This window comes from Lithobates pipiens, unplaced genomic scaffold (assembly GCF_037356315.1).
Source record: "Lithobates pipiens isolate NorthernLeopardFrog02 unplaced genomic scaffold, aLitPip1_a1.2 Scaffold_16, whole genome shotgun sequence".
Lineage (NCBI taxonomy): Eukaryota > Metazoa > Chordata > Amphibia > Anura > Ranidae > Lithobates > Lithobates pipiens.
The window spans coordinates 571,361,093-571,381,844 of NW_027507748.1; the positions used below are offsets into that span (position 1 = coordinate 571,361,093).

The following is a 20,752-nucleotide window of genomic DNA, read 5'->3' on the forward strand; positions in this document are numbered from 1 at the left end:
CCTGCTGCTCATGTACACGGCTCATAGCTCTCCCTCTCCCAGCAGCACTCTTACTGCTTTTTTGGCCTTGTTTGCTGCTCATTTTTCCTTTAAAAGTTAGAAAAATGTAGACAAAAAAAAATATGATTTTGATTGCAGCAAACTAACACCAAAATCACCAAATGTACAAAAAAAATATTATACAAACAGAAAATAACAAAATATTAACTAAATGAAACAAGAAATAAAAAATAAAATAAAAAAAGATGTCTCAAAACCAACCAAAAAACGAATAAAACCAGAAACTAAACACTAACAGATGATACACTCGCAAACTACAACAGATATAAACTAAAATGAACAATGAAAAACTAAGGATTGCAAAGATATTCACTCAGATGCACAGACAAATAATCGTGTGATCTGCTCCACTACACTAACTAACCCACAAAGGGAAGTCACATGATCGGGCCTGCCCTGTAGGCCTCAGCAGCAGAAGAAAACCACTGATTGGTCAACCAAGTCACATGTTGTTTCCGCAGTAACGAAATTTGGACATATTGTCATATTGAGGTATATATTTTTTCCTTGAAATTCATCGTCAAGAACGTTCGTACAAGTTAACAAACCTAACGACAATTCGTATTTCGTATGAATTTAAATTGAATTTCGGACACGAAATATGAAGTACGAATTAATTCTAATACGAACCGGAACGGAACAGAACGAAACGAATTTATTGACGGCGCCCATGTCTACCAGAGACTGCGGACATACTGCACAAGATTACCAGAGACTGCGGACATACTGCACAAGATTACCAGAGACTGTGGACATACTGCACGAGATCACCAGAGACTGCGGACATACTGCAGGAGATTACCAGAGACTGCGGACATACTGCAGGAGATTACCAGAGACTGCGGAAATACTGCACGGGATTACCAGAGACTGCGGACATACTGCACGGGGTTACCAGAGACTGCGGACATACTGAACGGGATTACCAGACTGCAGACATACTGCACGGGATTACCAGGCTGCGGACATACTGCACGGGATTACCAGGCTGCGGAAATACTGCACGGGATTACCAGGCTGTGGACATACTGCATGGGATTACCAGGCTGCGGACATACTGCACGGGATTACCGGGTGACAGTTTTGCAGAGTGCACAGAGGACAGAGGCTGTGTTCGCGCGCTAGCCAGCAGAGAGGGGGCGGGGCCGGGAGCTCCACTGACGCTCTAACCCCGTCCCATGTAGCCTGTAGGCTTGGAACAGAGCGGCTGTAGTTAGAGCAGTGATCGGAGTGGGTGCGTCAGTGGAGCTCCCAGCCCGGCCCCCGGGACCTCTGTATTATCCAGCCAGTATAGAGGGGCAGAGCCGGGAGCTCCAGTGACGCATCCACTCCAATCACTGCTCTAACTAACATGGGGCAGGGTCAGCACGTCAATGGAGCTCCCTGCCCCGCCCCCTCTCTGCTGTCTAGAATGGGGATACAGCTTCCAGTGTAGTCTATGTACCCTGCAAAGCCATCATCGGGGCCCCAATTCAAGGGTGGCGTGGGCCCCCCTACAAAGATTGGGCCCAGGGCAAGTGCCCCGTTTGCCCTGCGCTAAAGACGGCCCTGCCTGCAGGCTGGTGCTTCTGGAATCAATGGCATTTAAACGTTTGTGTCTGCTTGTATACGTAGTGACCTTTCATAGTTACCTGTATGGCTAATGCTCCCTTCTGACATATGAAGAAATGTGTCATTTCAGATCATTGATCAGTCTGGATTTTATTACCCATCCTGCTGACTATATTTAGCCCAGGTTCACACTGATGTGGGTTACAAATTCTGTGGGTTCAGCTGAACTCACATGATTTCCAACTGGCAATGCAGTCCAACTTCGTGGGGGGAGGGGCTATTTGACAGATATCTGTGTGGGGTCATGCACAGATGTCTATACAAATCCCATCACAAAGTCACAAAAAGTAGTGCAGCACCTACTTTTGGGAATCATTGTGGCACCACAAAGTCGGTGTTGCACCAAATCGGACTGTGCCATTGCCAGCAATAGCCACCGATTTGGCATGCGATTTGACATGTCAAATCGCATTCCAAATCGGCCCGATGTAAACGGGTGCTTAAAGAGGAACTGCAGTCTGCTCACATAATTTGGCATGTTTAGAATTCAATTGGAGACCCTTATTGGGTACTGATGAGGCTGCGCTGATGGGCACTGGTGAAGCTGCATTTATGAGCACTGATGAGGCTGCTTTGACGGGCACTGGTGAGGCTGCTTTGATGGGCACTGGTGAGGCTGCACTGCTGGAAACCGGTGAGGCCGCACTGCTGGGCATTGGTGAGGCTGCCTTCATGGGCACTGATGAGGCTGCACTGCTGGTCACTGGTGAGGCTGCACTGCTGGGCACTGTTGAGGCTGCACTGATGAGGCTGCACTAGGTACCCACGTTTAATGTACAAAGATGAAGAGGTAGGTCTCTAAGAGGAAAAGGTGGAGCCTAAAGAGGAAGGGGTGTGGTTTACAGATGACAGGGTGGGTCTTAAACAGGAGGGGACGTGATATTGACAGGAAGGGGTGGGTCATATTTAAATTAGGGGGTTCACAAGTTTAGTCCCCCCAGGTATCCCCCAAGCACTCTTACCCCTCAAACCCCAGATATCTCCCCAGCACTCTGACCCCTCTACATCTCAGATATCCACCCAGCACTCTGACCCATCTACACCCCCGATATCCCCCACCAGCATTCTGACCCCTTTACACCTCAGCACTGTGACCCCCTCTACATCCCAGATATGCCCCAGCACTCTGACCCCTCAACATCCCAGATATCCCCCCAGCACTCTAACCCCTCTACATCCCAGATATCCCCCAGCACTCTGACCCCTCTACATCCCAGATATCCCCCCAGCACTCGGACCCCTCTACACCCCAGATATCCCCCCAGCACTCTGATCCCTCTACATCCCAGATATCCCCCCCAGGACTGTGACCCTCTCTACATCCCAGATATCACCCCCAGCACTCTGACTCCTCTACACTGCAGATATCCCCCCAGCACTCTGACCTCTCTACACCCTAGATATCCCCTCAGCACTCTGACCCCTCTACACCCCAGATATCCCCCAGCACTCAGACCCCTCTAAACCCCAGAAATTCTCCCAGCACTCTGACCCCTCTATACCCCAGATATCCCCCCAGCACTCTGATCCCTCTACATCCCAGATATCCCCCAGGAATGTAACCCCCTCTACATCCCAGATATCCCCCAGCACTCTCTGACTCCTCTACATGCCAGATATCCCCCCAGTACTCTGTCCCCTTTACACCCCAGATATCCCCCAGCACTCTGACCTCTCTACAGCCCAGATATCCCCCCAGTATTCAAACCCCTCTACATCCCAGATATCCCCCCAGCACTCTAACCCCTTTACACCCCAGATATCCCCATCACTCTGACCCCTCTACACCCCAGATATCCCCAAGGCACTCTGACCCCTCAACACCCTAGATATGCCCCCCAGCACTGTTACCATATACCATAAGATACCCCTTGTATTGTGACCCCTCTATATCCCTGATACACCTTACACTGTGGCCTCTCTACTTCCCTGATATCTCTAGCACTATAGCCACTCAAGCTTCCCCAAGCCATTGCTACCCCCTATATACCCCAGATCCCCCCTCAGCATTGTTTTCCCCCATACACCCTTCATATCCTCCAGCCCCATTATTCCATCCATGTAGTACCCCCTTTTCCAGTGGAGATACAGTGCATGTAAACTTTTGGCTATGTGCCCACCTCTAGCCCTGGAGTCACCTATACCAATCAAGCAGGCAGAAGGAGGGGTGGAGGAGGGAGCCTCCCTTCAGGCATTCCAAGCCCTTCAAAAGGGTAACAGTAACTATCAACGTAAATACAGTGCAAATATGAATAATCACAACTCATATATCATTAGTCCATTGTGAAGTCAGGGATTCAGGGGTTAATCGTTTTTCAGATAAAATAATAAAATAATAAGATAGTGGCAGGGCAACAGCAGCTGCTGTTCTCAGAGAGCTGATTCTGTGTATAGAAAGACAAGAGGGAGAACACAGTGTAGTGTAGTATTAGAAGCAGCTTTAATGGCAAGGTAACAAAACTCACTTACAAGAAGTAAGAACACAAAAGGCTCATTTTTTTTATACATGTATATTTACTCTCATGCATATTATTTTGTACATGCATGATATGATATGGTGCATATGCAGCATAAACCCCACCCCCTTTTCCGGTATTCATGTGTACATGTGTATGCATGTAGATATGTACATATATGTTCACTCTAGATCCACATACCTTGGTAGTTGTAATCAGGGGTGAGCTTTGAGAATATGCCTGAATGTGTTTTTATTATTATTATTGTATTATATTAATATTAATTTTAATTCCATGTTTGGCCGTTCGTTTAATTGATGTGATTTTATCATTTTATTGTCCTATTCTTATGCTGCCAATTGTTAGTAGTCCTGTACTTGTCCCCCAAACATAATTTTTCCACACTTTTGTCCACGATGGGACCTGTTGTCCCACAGCGCTACCATATAAATAGTACTATTAGGACATTTCCACTCCAGGCCAATAGAAGGAGCTGAATCTCCGAGCCTGGTAGTCCTTTCCTTTTTCCTTGTGGAAGTTCCCCCGGATGTGCTCCTGTGACCTGTGAAGTCATCCACGAGTGTCCAATGCTGGTTCCGGCCCCCTCCTGGTGGCCACAGGACGTCCTGAGCGACCAGACCATTACACAGCTACACACAGTAAATGGATCCGGATCCAGGAACCTCCAGATGGACTCCACATGCCCATACAGATGAGTCTTTTATGTTATTACTTCTTGCATATGAGTTTTGTTACCCTGCCATTAAAGCTGCTTCTAATACTACACTCAGGTGGCACTTCCCGTGTTCTCCCTTTTGTATTTCAAGCCCTTCATTGCAAACAGTGCTGGACAGCTGGGCACACCATGACACCATCCACATCCGCAGGTGGGCTCTCAGTGCTTCCTACTCAGCAGCTCCCACTCCAGCTCCTACCCCGCAGCCTTCAAGTATCGAGCATTCAAGCTGCACGGGGCGGGGTCAGAGAAACACTGGCGCTCCTGCCCTGCCCCTCCATGCTGGCTGTGAAATAGTAGGTATCGTTCTGCACAGCACAGCACACCACTGCCAGCCTGCCTCCCCTGTGTATCCATCACTCTCAATGCCATCATGGGGCCCCCAATTTTGGGGCATCGTGGACTCAAGGACCAGCTGCCTTGGGGAAAGTACAGGGGCCCCATACAGCTGGGGCCCCTAGGTAGTGCCCAGGTGTGCCAACTCAATGAGACAGAAATAAAGCTACTAAAATACTAACCCCTCATAAGGCGCACAGCAGCCAGCAGGTGTACAGACCCGGGAGCACAGGGATGGTGGGAAACTGCCATTCTGCTCCTTGACAGTGAGGTGTGAGGTTGCTAGTTGCTTTGCTCCTGTGCTTCCAGAGACCAGGGGCTAGAGTTGCTTCTCTGCCCCAGGAGGGATGCTGGATCCTGGGGAGGACCTTGGCGGGGGCCCCCTGGATAGGCCTGTGGAAGATTCTGGGCCTGGCCAAAGGAGTGATGAGTCCCTGTTTGCCTTTAGACAGAGGATTGTTGGAAAGCTTAAGCGGATTGAGAAAGAAGAGGAGAAATTGTTGATTTTGATGGCTGAATTTAGGAAGAAAAAACAAGTTTGTGATAAATTATACAGCAAGAAGAGGCCGGCTCTAAGGCCTGAGTTGAAAGACTTGGAGCAAGCTGTTAAGAAGCAGAAAGAGCTGGTGAGTTCTCTGAAGGAGAATAGTGGCATATTTAAAGAGAAATATAGAAATGAGGAGCGATTTAATCGCATGAGGAGAGGAGCCGCTTCCTGCATGGAAAGTGACCCCATCAGTGAGGAAATGCAGATACCAACAGAGTCAGCAGAGAGTGAGAAAGTTGGCCCGGAGGATGAGCCCAGCTCTTCAACACCTCAGACATCTGCTGAGCCCTCAGTGGCGGAGGCCTCTGTCTCCCTCCCTCTGCAACAGCAATATGGAACATCTGAGCAGGAGGTTGAGGGAGGTACTGGCACGCTGGAGTTCATCTGTAAGCTTGAATCCCCAGATGATGATGATGAGAAGATGGACACCGTTCCTCACCCTGTGAAACAGAGACCTGTTGCGAGAGCAAGATCCGCCATTGAAGTCTGCAACAACTGGGGGGAAGTCTGATCCCACCATCAGCCATGACATTGTAAAGGTAACAACACAGCAAGCAGGTACAGTGTGTGTGCAGGATGGTGATGTGGACTTTATTAGTGACAATGGGCTTGCTGAGGGTTGTAGTGCTACGGGCAGTCAGCCCAGACCCATAGACAATGTGCAGTCTGAATTACCTGCTGAAAACAAAGCTTCAGATCAAACTGGTGTGAGTAAATGTCAGCTTCTGGGGGAAGAGTCTGCAGTGTGGAGATCCATGCACAATACAGTGACTTTGCCTGGACCAGGCACAGTGGCTGTTCCTGTGAATAGTGGAGGAGATGCTGGGAGCAGTAGTACTGCAACTCTCCAGGAGTCTGCAGCAGCCAAGATTGTGATTGATCCCAGGATTGAAGCTGCGTGTTCAGAGCAGGGGGAGGGGATGGGTCCTGCCTCTGCTAATCAGAAGACTGCTATTCCAGCTGATTCGGACTCTCTGCCAGCAGGTTGGAATGTGTCTAAGGACAAGACTGCAAATGCTGGTGGTGTAAGAAAAACTTATGCTGCTGTTACTGCCACAGGATCTGGGAAGGGGGAACAAGTAGGGAAGGAATATGAAAATGTTTTATCTTCCTCCCTGTTTAAAAGGAGGAATGTTGTCCAGTTAAAATGGGAAGGCGGTGGAATCCCCCCACATAGGAGGGCGGTGGTGGATAAAATCCTGCAGATTGGGTTTAGGCCTGCAGATATCTTCGCCCTGATCAGTCCAGCAGGTTCCTATGAGTGTGATTTGTCTTTTATCCGTCTGGAGTTTTTGGACATATTTTGGGAGAAGTATGAACACATGTGTAGGGGCTTGCCGGACTGGAAAGGGCTTATATCACGCCAGCCCCTCATTAAAATGGTGACATTTTGTGTCTGCAATGAATCCATACCACAAGGGGATTTAACTGTATGGTTGAGGAGGTATGGGGATGTCCTGAGCCCCCTAAAAAAGATTTTGGACGATCTGGGAATATGAACAGGGGGATGGTCTGTGCAGCTAAAATTCAAAGTAATTGATAATGTCCAGCATCTGCCATCCTCAGCTTTCCTGTGGAGGGACAGGCTGACCATCTTCTACCTGGGCCAGCCAAAGCTCTGCAATAAGTGTGGAGATAAAGGGCATCTTGCATCCTCCTGTCCAGTGATGAAGTGCTCTCTGTGTCAGGGTATAGGACATTTGGCAAAGGACTGTAATATCATCAGGTGTAATCTGTGCAATGTGGTGGGACATCCTTACAGTCAGTGTCCTGAGGCAATGCACAACAAGCCTGAGCTTATGAGAGAGTTCTTCCGCCTGGACATGGAGGATGCTCAGAGCTCAGCAGCTGGAGTGCCTGTGAGTCCATCTGGGTCTGTGCCAATACCCAATGTGTCTGTGTCTCCCCAGTCTGTGGTACCCCAGTCTGTGCCAATACCCAGTATGTCTGTGTCTCCCCAGTCTGTGCCAATGCCCAATGTGTCTGTCTCCCCAGTCTGTTGTGCCCCAGTCTGTGCCAATACCCAATGTGTCTGTGTCTCCCCAGTATGTGTGTTTACCTAGTGTGTCAGTGTCTTCCCAGTCTGTAGGTAAGGTTTCAGTTGCCGAGAATGTGTCCAATCCTTCTGTGCCTGTGTCTTCTAAAATTGCAGATGCAGCAAGAGGTGCTGAGGCAGGTGCATCAAGTGTGGTGCCAGTCCCCCTCCCTCGACGCTGCAGGGTCTCTGCTATGGGTCATGGGGTGCAGAGGAGTGGGGAGGATGGTGAAGAGGCTAACCTGGTGGTAGGTAAGGGAAGGGAGAGTGGGGGGAGGGGGGTGAAGGGGAGGATAGGTGTGGGGAGGCTGTTGACTCTGGTTTGTCCAAGGATGATATGGAGTGGTTGGAGGCTAAAAGGAAGAGGGGCAAAAGGAAGGAACAAAAAAGAGCTACAGTTACCTTAAGTCCTAAGGTTTTGCATTTAGCAAATAAGTTTGATGTCCTGTCAGATGATGATGATGAGTGGGACTCATTCAGTTCAGCGTCCTCTATGGATGATGAGTGCCAGGGTGCAATGAAGCGTGCTGGTTCTCCAGGCAGAGGGAGTAGTCAGGCTAAGAAACGTCTGCCTCAACTACCCTAATGGCTGTTCCCACTCCGTTTTTTATAAAAGGCTACATGCATGGTGACGGTGATGTTCCTTAGTCTGGCTCTCCCGTAGGGATTATATTGTGCGCATTTTGGTTTGCACCATTTATTATGTTCTTGTTTTGTATAGTCATATTCAATTATTTTGTAAATATGTTTTATTTATTATGGTTGTATTGTATATAATTTATTGTTTGTAAGATTTTCAATAAACAAAATTAACCCCTCATATTGGGCACAACAGGTGTACAGACCCGGGAACTCAGCACAGGGACGGTGGGAACCCCTCATAATGCGCACAGCAGCCAGCAGGTGTACAGACCTCAGTTTGTTTGCGCCACCCTCAAATATTAAATATTGAGCACCAGCCATACTTGTACTTGTGAGTACATCAGCACACCTAGGAATTCACAAGGGGAGAGACTGCCACATGTAGCAAGCTTTCAAAGGACAGCGCTATGCTTACCCCTTTATTCCTTGTCCTGGGAGATTTTCTATGAAGCCGGGTTGGCTGGTAGACAAGCAGCCTGGAGGGCTGGTAGTACCTGCAGGTGGTGGAGCTGGGAGCAGTTCTAGAAGAGGAGAGGAGATACTCCTGCATGCAGCTTTTTTAACATTTGCCGCTTTTTTTTTTCCCAAAGGGGCTGAGAGCTTCTGGTCAGTAAGGGACTTTGCCACTGATCCAAGAGACTGGGTGTTTCTATCAAAGACAGCAGTCCGGGATCTTTTTTACTGTAGATAGGAAGGAAGTTGTCCTCATTTGTGTTCTTCAAGTCAAGTTGGGCATCCCATAATCCCTATATCTTAGCCAAATTAGTTTCCCCAATAAAACAAAAACAAGCCCATGGGCTGATTTCTTGTGTCTAAATGCAAGTTGGAAATGCTTGTTGTCTGGCTGTGCAGGGATAGGGGAACCAGTTGCCAGCAGCCCCTGTGGGGGTAGTGCTACAATGCTGCATTTTTTTGCAGAAGGTAAACAATGCTTTAATACTATCTTTCTTTTAAAGAACCTTTCTGGGAAGGGAAGCTGTGGTCTCTCAGCAGACAGCTAATGCCTCATACTAACATTTCCCAATCCTCAGAGCTGTAAAGACTGTTGAAGGCATTTTTTTTTTTTTTTAGGAGACATTATATATACACTTTTGTATGAACCCAAAGTAATTAGCTATCACATCACATGCCTTAGCTTTTCCAGACTTTTATACATGACACTTACACTCCTTTTCCTGTTTAAAGGTTACTGTTACACGGTTATTGGCAATGCCCCTCCTGCTCTGTCACCCAGCAGCAGTAATAGCAAGACCGCCCCCTCCCTGTTCAGCTCACACACAGGCTGCACACATTACAGGCTGCTCTGTCTGACAATGGCCGTGCACATTGTATTCTTCCAGATATGTGTAGCTCTCATAGCACTGCCCATACACATCCTTGCTTTCCTGGGCCTATGGGATCCCATAGTCAAGAAATTATTTCCTTATCTTATGGAAAAAGTCACCAAGAGCTTCAACAAATACATGGCAGAGCACAAGAAGGAGCTCTTCAGGAACTTTAATGACTTCAGAGGCCCTTCTGGGGAGCTCAGAGTCCTAGAGCTGGGCTGCGGCACTGGAGCAAACTTTCAATTCTATCCTGAGGGATGTAAAGTCACCTGTGTAGATCCTAACCCTAACTTCAAGAAGTTTCTGAGCAACAGCCTGGCGGAGAATCAACATATCCAATTCCAGGCCTTTGTGGTGGCTCCAGGGGAGAACATGGCCCAGATACCAAGTGGATCCATGGATGTTGTGGTCTGCACACTGGTGCTGTGCTCTGTTGACAATATTGAAGGGGTTCTGAAGGAAGTTCATCGTTTGCTGAGACCTGTAAGTGTATATCTGGTGCCTCACATCTACATTAGATGTTAATGATTATAGGGTATTAAACCAGTGGCATGTAACTAGTCACATGCAGATGTAGTTTTCTACTCAAACTGAAATAAGTTTTTGCCAATGCAAAAATACTCTTGCCCTGGCCCAACTCCAGACAAAACCTTATACATTTTGGACAAAAAGTGTAAGGGTTAGGGCTTATGGTTTATATTGGCAGCTTATGTCCTACTGGGGAGATTTTCTCTCATCTGTCTGGACAGGAAGTGATTAGAAACCCCTCTAAAGGGGTGCACATAGAAAAAAAAACACTTTCAATAGACTGTTATGCTAACAGACAATGCACAGTAGGGAACCGGCTGTGAAGCCGAAAGGCTTCACTGCTGGGTTCCCTTACTACAAATGGCAATGGCAGCACAGAGAGACAATGGAAACATCGGGTGGGGTGCCAACATGGCTGGATTCCAGGACAGGTAAGTGTCCTAATATTAAAAGTCAGCAGCTACAGTATGTGTAGCTGCTGACATTAAATTTTTTGTTAGGGGGGCTTGACCTCTTTAAATCAGAAAAGTGTTTATTGAAAAAAAAGAGTAAGGCGCATTTCCAGAACAAACAACGAATGCTTACAGTCCTCAAGAAAACAGAATTGGTGCATCTCCATGGCACACACATATATTGTCCTATCTGGTAACAAATTAATAGCACAGCTACTTGAAGAGTGACATAATCCATTTTTTACAGTACATTATTATATAATGGACATAGCTTAGTACGAGTGTATCAAAACTTGACAAATTAAAGAAGTCTGTTCTGATACTTACTAAAGCTAGCTTTCTAAGCCCTGGCGTATCTAGTTACGGGGCCCATATTTTTTCAAATTTGTCAGGGCAGCCTCTATGTTGATAAATACACTTTTCCAACCAAAGCGTATCTCCCATGTACCCTATCCATGCCTAGCACATGGGTGGGTTAGCTGATTTCCAGTGGGTCAGACTCTGTCCACACGCTTGAAAGAAAGCTCTAGCTATGGCTATTTTTGTAAACTACTGTAACTAAAGACCATTCAGGACCCCTAAAATACATTCTTTGGGATCAGTTAGAATCGTCACTTGAAAGTGTTTAGCAGTCGAATGATCCCTGACCAGTAAAAATGAAGTTCTAGATATTGCCATAATCGGTGAATTAAATCACCATGATCCCGGTGACCCTTGCCACATAGAGGGTCATCCAAAGCACTCATTTTAAAAAGTTTTTTGGGAGGTATAGTATACCTTATGAATGATGTAAAGCTGCATACGCTTCTGATTTATGTTAAGAGAAATCTCCTGTACTCCCTGCAGGGCTTCCTTCCACTGCTCTTCCTCAAAGGGCTCTGCATCAATGGCCCAGAGATTCTCCACCTTAATAGCATAACCATCAAGGAAATTAACTAGCAGGGTAGCATAGCATCGGAGCAAATGAATCCCTTGATGGGGGCGGTGTTTTGCATCATGTTAAAGATAGGTGTGGAGGACTGCTGGCACTTAGTGACTTAATTTGTGACATGTGACGCTAATGCCTCCTGGGATATGTAACGTGCGTATCCCAGAAGGCACAGTGAGCAAAATGCACGTAATTCGCCTAGGAGAATGGCATGCACAAGGGGCAGGCCAGAAGTGTTTTCACAAAAAAAGTACATAAAAAGAAAATGGAAAAGGTCCTATTTCATCAGCATAGGGGAGGAGGGGTACAGAGGTGGAAAGATGAGAAAGAGGGTGAAGATCCGCTTTAACATAAAAAAAAAATATATATATATATATATATATAAAAAAATGATAAAATATCCACTTGTAGCTCAAAGTCAATGTGATGATCCCATTCTTCACTGAAAAATCAAATGAATCAGTGCGTCCTCCACTGGTGTAATGAACCTTCACCAAAATTGAATATGTGAAGGTTTACCAGAGTTCCATGACCTCCTAAATTAATAGGTCAAACCTTGCATGAATAGATGCACCCTGGCACAGTTTAGGACACACAACTTGGCAGTAGATCAGATGCGAAGCCGCCCAAAGATGTTAGATTGTTTTCACATTAAGGTCAAATAGGACCCCCAAGGCTGATTGACAGGACTTCCTCTGGTACCAAACTCCCTTACACTTGCCACTCACAAAAACATTCTCAAAGGACTGGAGCCGCCTGCAGAGTAAAACAACAGCCATCTTCGGTCTATAAGTAGCCTCAGCTTGATTATGGTGTCCATTTTTTACCCAAAACAAGGCTTGGCACTATCACCGTGTAAGGTAAATATTTGTTTATATTTGTCCACCCCATAACCCTCCAAGAATTCCCCTACCTTCCCTGTACCCTCTGCCCCACCTACTTCTTGATCTACCTTCCCCAGGTCCCTGAGCCCTTTATACCCAATCTCTCTTGCTCTTATTATCTTCCTTATTTTCCATACCCCCTACTCCCTGTGAACCTTACATGGTCATACTTGAGTCCAACCAGGATTCTCCCTAATCATTTACAAGGCTACGCTTATCTGCTAGACAACACTCTGGCATAGAAATTCCATCAAGCTATCTCTCGCTGGGGTTCAATCAGAACATGCAAATGTGAGGCCTACAAACAAATACGAGATTGAACACACGACCCCAATCTTATGCCTAAAACCTGTAGGAACCCATGTTCCATCCTTCCCCACGCGTTTCTCCCCCATTCTCTTGTTTATGCACACCTATATTGTAAAACATCTGTGCTCTGTTTGTGGTGATTTTCTATATTTTCTATTTTCATCCTACTTCTGCAGATTGTACTTATGTTGTTTGGATATACTTTGAAAAACAGTTCATAAAAAATAAAAACGCAGCAAAAAAAGTAATTTATAGCATTACCATTATTAATCAACTTACAAATCTAATTAGTGAGTCTGATGGTAGAGTTAAATGACAAAGAAAGAAGGTTGGTCCTATAATATTTTCTACTGTTTATTGTATATAATTTGATAGAATTAGAAATAGCATTATGAAACATTTACCAGTGTTTTATGGGGATCTGGGGTGTGTTAATGTAATTTGAAATGGTGTCAAAAAGGTTGCAAGGAAAGCTAATACGATCGGCAACTAATTTAGGTTCCTGTAGCACACATGATTAAGACATAAGGGCACATTCAACTGCAGTGAAAACAAAAATTTTAGTGCGATTCCGATGTTAAGGTCACTGAATGTATCAAGTCTACTTCTTCAGGGGTAGAAATAGGAGAATTGGCAATACATAAATAAAGATAAAGAAATATTATTTGTTATTGTTTGAAATGTGTTTGGAAATCATTATGTTGGTAGAACGTCTAGAAGGCTCAAAGAAAGGACAGGTGACCATTTAGGAGCTAAAAAGTCCAATGAACCCACTAATTTAGCAAACACTTTGCTCAAGAACATAATGCAGATTATAGCTTGGTTTCAGTACTAGGCATAGAAAGAGTCACCTCCTCATATTTGTGGGGGAGGTGTTTTTTTCTGAAACTCTGCAAAAGAGAGATGTTTTGGATATTTAAGATGGAAAACAGAATCCTGTCGGGGTTAAACTCCAAATAAGATTTTGCACAACATTCTTCGATCACCTCTAAATTTCAGGAGCCTGACTATAAAATCATGACTAGATTCTACAGAGTACAAAAGATCTTATGATGAGTACATGAGCTGACTGCTGTTGCCCTGGGCAACAATTCAGCTGCCTATCTTCTCCAGTATCAACTTAAATCGCCTTCCTAGGAAACAATACAAAAATTATTTATTGATTCATTTACTAAATGCTGCTAAGGCCTGCAATCCCATACTTTGGAGACAAGAATAACCCTGTCCATATAATTATGGCTCAAGCAGATTATTGAATCTTTTCTTTGAAAACTTTGACAGCAACTCTGTACTACCATTATGATAAATTTAGATACACTTGGTTTTACTGGATGGACTTTGTATATTCTAAAAAGTATATAAAAAACTGATAATCGACTCATAGTACATGTGACAATCTCCTATCCCTCATAGGCCTCTGTTACACTGTCATCCAGGCCCTCTCCTCCTCCTCACCCTTGTTAAGGTGACCATACATATATAGATTTTTTGTAACATATTACTCCATCTACGCTACACAGCAGGAAGGGCAAATCTCTTGCTGCGGCTATCGTATCTTGGCAGCTGGCCCTGCATTTTAAAATACCTGAAAGGGGGCTGCATCTAATTTAATGCAGTTGTCTAGCATTTTTCCTCCTGGCTCCTTTTTTTTTTCCTCTTGTGAAATGTTTGTTGGGAAGCCATTTTGATTTGTTCATCAGGAACCAGACAAAATTCAAACAGTGTATGGCCAGCTTTAAGTCCCCTAGCTTTCTTCTCTTTGGCTTCTCCACTCCCATGTGCATATACATTTGCTCTCTCTATAGCCTCATACACAATATCAGATTTTCTGCTGATAATTTCCTTCAGATTTACTAAAACCATATAATATGAGGTCAAACCTTAGGCGTTTCAATTTGTATGCGATCAGGCAGGCCCTTGCACTACATGGTTTTGGTAAATCTGAAGACAAAAATCAGCAGAAAATGTGATAGTGTGTATGGGGCTTTAGTTCATACTTGCACTTTAATATTTTACTCTATCTATTACTTCCTTTCTACTTTTTGCCCTATCAACCTATTTTCTTTTTTACCCTTATGTGAGTTCTCTCCACTTTTCTCTTTGTTACTTGCTTTGGGAGAAATTTTTTAAAGAAAAATTATCTGGATGGTCCGCAGCGCCAATAGGAAAAGTACAATTTCCTTTTGAGTTTCATATGATCATTGTCTTTCATTCATACCAGATCTAAGTCTGTCTATATTGGTAAGCTTTCTATAATTGCCTGGGGACCATTATAGTTTCTACATGAAATATCTGTGATGTGACATTCTAATACACTCTTCAAGCTGTCATTGATGTTAAAGGGGGCAATACACGGTATTAAGAACTGGGGTATGTAAACTCTTGATCAGGGTTATTTGGGTAGTTTCTGTTGTCTTTATGATTTAAAAAGAGTATACACAGATGATTGATAATAAATGGCTTCAGCCAAACACTAACCATGAGTGAAAGAAAAGTTTTTGTGTTATCATTCATATTCTCTGAAAAATGGCCAAGAAATCATAAATTCTGCCAGGGTATGTAAACTTATGAGCACAAGTGTGTGTGTGTGTGTGTGTGTATATATATATATATATATATATATATATATATATATATATATATATAATATAAATATAATTTATTAAAATATCTCTTTTGGGAACTTCAGCTGTTAACATGCTTGTGGTATCTGATTGATCTGTGGTCATATTCTAGGTCAGTGTTTCTCAACTCCAGTCCTCAAGGCGCCCCACAACAGGTCATGTTTTCAGGATTTCCATCAGATGAAACTGCTGTGGTAAGAACTAAGGCAGTGAAACTGATCAAATCACCTGTGCAAAACAATGGAAAGCCAGAAAATATGACCTGTTGGGGCGTTTTGAGGACTGGAGTTGAAAAACACTGTTCTAGGTCACTTATTGTGGTAATAAAAAGGGTTAAATAGTTGTGCGCATTACATACAATTGTGGAATTTGGCCACTAGGGGTCCCCATAGGACCTCTGATATCATGCTATTTAAACAGGACAAAAGATGCAAACATTATATAAAGCATTTTTAAGAATTTAGTTTTGCTAATATTATAATATTTTTTGTTTTAGGTGCATACATTTGGATAGTGTAAAAATATGCTGATGTTAATTGATGTTTAACCTCTTGTATATGTGCGGTGGCAAGGAGGGTAGGTCTTATCACCTTGCGTACTGGGCCAGTTCTAACATTTCTCTCCTACACATGAAAATCTGCATTTTTTTGCTAGAAAATTTCTTAGATACCCCAAAAATGACATTATATATTTTTTAATCTGAGGCCCTAGAGCGGTCAGCAACTCGACGATCATGATCTACCTATCAACTGTGGGCAAGTGACAGGTAGATTGTGAAAATGTCCCTGCTTTGCCGACCCCTACTTAAAAAAATTAAAATAAAAACTACTGGCACTGTCCACTGCCCTGGTGGCACCATCCACTGCCCTACTGACACTGTCCACTGCTGCCCTACTGCCACTGTCTACTGCCCTACTGACAATATCCACTGCCCTACTGCCACAATCTACTGCTCTACTGACAGCATCCACTGCTCTACTGACTGACGCAGTACACTTTTAAGATAGCCTAACTTTATTTAGAGTGACATTTGTTTTATTATACTTTTCTAAGTTTTCCACACTATTTAGGTAGACCTCCACTTCTCAAAGATATATATACTGCTCTAACACTTAAGTGCCAAAAATAAAGCCACATGCACACGATCGGACTTTCCGACGGGAAATGTTCGATGACAGGCTGTTGGCGGTAAATCCAACCTTGTGTATGCTCAATTGGACAATTTTTGTCAGATTTTCCGCCAACAAATGTTGGCTAGCCGGTTTTTTAATTTTCCACGGACAAATGTGTGTTGTCAGATTTTCCGAGCGTGTGTACACAAGTCCGTTGGACAAAAGTCCAAAGTACAAACACGCATGCTCGGAAGCAAGCACGAGAAGCATCTGTCTTGTAAAGTAGCATTCGTAATGGAGAATCAACATTCGCAACGTGACAAATTATGAAATCTCGAAATGCAGCGCACATTCTCTTCTTCTTTAATGGCATAATAATGAAGCTGCTTTGCTGGTGATACTGATGGAGTTATTGCAAACAAATTTTCAAAGGCTTTTTTTTTTCTAGTGATATCAGGAATAATATTATTATGCTTTTTTTATTTTTTTTATTTGGCCAGGTTACCACAACACCATTTTCCCGTAGTTTTTAAGATCAAAGATACAACTAAGTTGGTGTCCCTTGTCAATTTTACATTGTATTTTTTTTAAATGTAACTGCCTACTCCCAAAATGTCATTTGAAGTAAAACACATAGCCAAGTATTATTCTACACAATTATTTTATTGTGCATTAAAAAAAGAAAACAAATAAAATTAGACATGCTATCTGCCAATAGGACTTAACCAAAACGTGCATTCTATGCATCCAAAAATATAGATAATATACCAAATCAAATAATTATTCAACCCAAAAAATGTCAAAGCAATAACTCCAAGGCCAATAATAAATAACACATTATCTCCTCTGATTCTGCAACATGTCGGGTTGATGAATGGCCGTTCAGAAACAAACTGAAAAGCGGGAACTGAAAAGCATGAACTGAAAAGTGCAAGATGAAAAGTGCGAACCAACAGACTCACCAAACATCTACTAACACAAAATTACCAGGAGGAGTCCAAAGGGTGGCGCTAAAGAGCTGAAAAAACACGTAGTACATCTAGTACGTAACTACATTTGTAATTGTTGGCCAACAATTGCATGCCCGTGTGTATGCAAGACAAGTTTGGGCCAACGCCCTTCGGACAAAATTAAATGGTTTTGTTGGCCAACAATCCAATCGTGTGTACGAGGCTTCAGTCTCTCTGGTTCTTTAAACAAGTAGTTTGGGATACATCCAGCAGATGCAGCAATACTCTCTCATGTGTCTCCACTAGTTTATGGTTCTCAGGTTCTCATGAAAAAACAAACGTCCATCATTTCGCAAAATTACACATCTATTTCAAATAAAACATTTTAAAGGTTTACACTCCCATTTAAATGTGCCTTAGACCAGCACTGAGTCTATCCAGCATTCCAGTAATGGCCTGTGCGGGCCGTTCTGTGTGCAGGGAGCCAGCGTGCGATTTGAGACTCAGTATCAGTGTGGGTCATGGGCCGGAAGTGACGCCAACATCACACAACTAGCCTCCTTTGAGGCTAGTGGAGACACATGAGAGATTATTGCTGCATCTGCTGGATATAGCCCAAACTACTTGTTTTAAAGACCCAGAGAGAAAAAGGCATAACACAGGCTTTTATTTTACCGGTTTCTGGTAAGAGCGTATATTGGAAGGTGGTGGTGTATCACAAATCACAAATGTTTTGGATTGCACATTTCTGTGGATTAATATATGAAGAATGCACATTGAGAATTTTTATATATACATATCTTTTGTTAAGCACAATTGCTTTATTGAGGTGAATCGTTAAGCCTAGCCTAGTCTAGCTCTGTGCGCCCCCGAAACGCATTAGGTGTACCCCGTGTTCTGTGCATGTCCATGCATTGTTTTTATGGCCTTCTGTCATTTGCATTTTGTAAGTACCCACTTTTAAATAAAATATTTTTATTATTAAATTATGTTTGGTAATGCGCTAGGTGTGCGCACCTTCCATTTCTGTTCTACTTGTGATTAGAAATGTTATTTAAATGCAAAATATATGTACAGTTTATACTGTAAAAAAAATGCTGTGCGCTGCTAAAGTATTCGGGTTTGATTTGAAGAAAATGTGGCAACCCTATGAGGTCGGCCTATCAATTTTTTGACAAACCTGATCAGAAGCTCCTTAAAGTCTGTGGGCGGCTGGATTTAAATGGACTTGCATTCAATTACATTTAGTTACGTCCAAGTTGTTATACATGAAGCATTATGACTTAATGTTGTTCTTGTGTTCTGATTATTTGTCTGTTCTGTTGCAGGGAGGAGCGTACTACTTCATTGAACACGTTAAGGCAGATCCTTCCTCTTGGAACTATTTTTTTCAGGAAATTTTGAATCCAACTTGGAAATACATAGGGGATGGATGCCTGCTAACAAAGGAAACATGGAAATATCTGGAAAAAGCCAAATTTTCGGATGTCAAATATAGACATGTCACTGCTCCATTTAAATACAGTCCTGTCAAACCCCATATCATTGGATATGCTGTGAAATAAAACTTTTTTCTTTTTTTTTTAAGATATGTTTATTGGTTTTGCAACTAAAGACAATACAGAGAAAAAGAAATAAACATGTCTCATGTCTTGTTATTACAAAGCGGTATTAGGCTGGATTCACACATATGCGGCTGTGGTTTCAGTGCGGCAGTCCAGTGCATTTCTGTTCACTGGTTTAGTTGCGATTCCGGTGAAAATTTGTACCTTAACCACTTCAGCCCCGGAAGATTTTCCCATTTTTTGTGATACGGCATTGTGTCACTTTAACTGACAATTGCGAGGTTGTTCGACATTGTACCCAAACAAAATATATGCACTTTTTCCCCACAAATAGAGCTTTCTTTTGGCGTTATTTGATCACTTCAGCGGTTTTTAAATTTTGCGCTATTAACAAAAAAAGAGCGACAATTTTGAAAGAAAAAAAAAACACAATATTTTGTACTTTTTGCTATAATAAGTATCCCAAAATGAAAAAAAAAACAAAAACAAAAACTAATTTCTTCATCAGTTTAGACTGATATATATTCTTCTACATATTTTTGGTAAAAAAAAAAAAAAAAAATCGGAATAAGCGTATATTGATTGGTTTGCGCAAATGTTATAGTGTCTACAAAATAGGATATAGATTTATGAAATTTTTATTTTTTTCAATTTTTTTTTCCCCTAGTAATGACGGCAATCTGCGATTTTTATTGGGACTGTGACATTGCGGCGGACAAATCTGACACTTTCAACACTTTTTTGGGACCACTGACATTTATACAGTGATCAGAGCCAAAAATAGCCACTGATGATTACTGTAACACTAGGGGCCGATCAAGGGGTTAAATGTATTCCCTATGTGTGTTCTAACTGTGGGGGGGGGAATGTCGCTGACTAGAGGAAGCGATTGATCATTCCTACTTGGTAAGAACACACGATCTGCCTCCTCTCCCCTGACAGAACCGGGATTTGTGTGTTTATCTTAATGTTTACACACACAGATCCCGGTTCTCACTCTGTCACGAGTGATCGCGGGTGCCCGGCTGTCATCTTGCCCACCAGGCATGCACATCGGCTTCGGGGACACACTGCATTTGCACGTGCCTGCTACAGTGTCTTAAAAACCCGACATACAGCTATGACGGCTCGTGCAGGGGAGCCAACCTACCGCAGCATTACTGTGGCGGCTGGTCGGGAAAGGGTTAAATTGCACCTAAACCAGACCCAAAAATGCACAGGACACTTTTTAAATATGTGACATATGTGAAAGCCGGGCCCCGATTCACATGTTATGCCAATTGAATGCGGTTAAAAACGCATCCAATTTGCATATACGTGAACCGAGCCTTAAAGTGGTTGTAAAGTCTGAAGGTTTTTAATCTTAATGCATTGTATGCATTAAGATAAAAAACTTTCATGTTCAGCAACTCCCCTCAGCCCCCTAATACCTGAGCCCCAACTCAATCCAGGGGTGCCAATCAAAGTCAGTGAGCCAATGAGGAGAGGGGGGTGGGGCCGGGCCGCGGGTTTGTGTCTGAAAGGACACAGGAAGCTGCTACTTGCTGTGGGTGCACGCAACAGGAGAGCCGAAGAGGGACCCGAGAAAAGGAAGATCCGAGCTGCTCTGTGCAAAACCACTGCACAGAGCAAGTATAACGTGTTTGTTA

The 20,752-nt window shown here is 43.5% G+C and overlaps 1 protein-coding gene across 1 annotated transcript; it reads left to right on the forward strand.

Annotated features, from left to right (window-relative positions):
- The first annotated feature begins 9,670 nt into the window (after positions 1-9,670).
- On the forward strand, positions 9,671-19,177 carry LOC143983709 (thiol S-methyltransferase TMT1A-like). The gene is made up of 2 exons (XM_077483718.1): positions 9,671-10,234; positions 18,867-19,177. Exons 1-2 carry the CDS (start codon positions 9,737-9,739, stop codon positions 19,101-19,103), a joined length of 735 nt encoding a protein of 244 aa, XP_077339844.1. The 5' UTR covers positions 9,671-9,736; the 3' UTR covers positions 19,104-19,177.
- The last annotated feature ends 1,575 nt before the right edge of the window (positions 19,178-20,752 follow it).

Bases quoted from the DNA above. Each gene is read 5' to 3' on its own strand.
- LOC143983709 (XM_077483718.1), top strand. From the start codon at position 9,737: ATGGCCGTGCACATTGTATTCTTCCAGATATGTGTAGCTCTCATAGCA. The intron at 10,235-18,866 runs GTAAGTGTATAT...GTTCTGTTGCAG, and splicing joins TTCATCGTTTGCTGAGACCT to GGAGGAGCGTACTACTTCAT.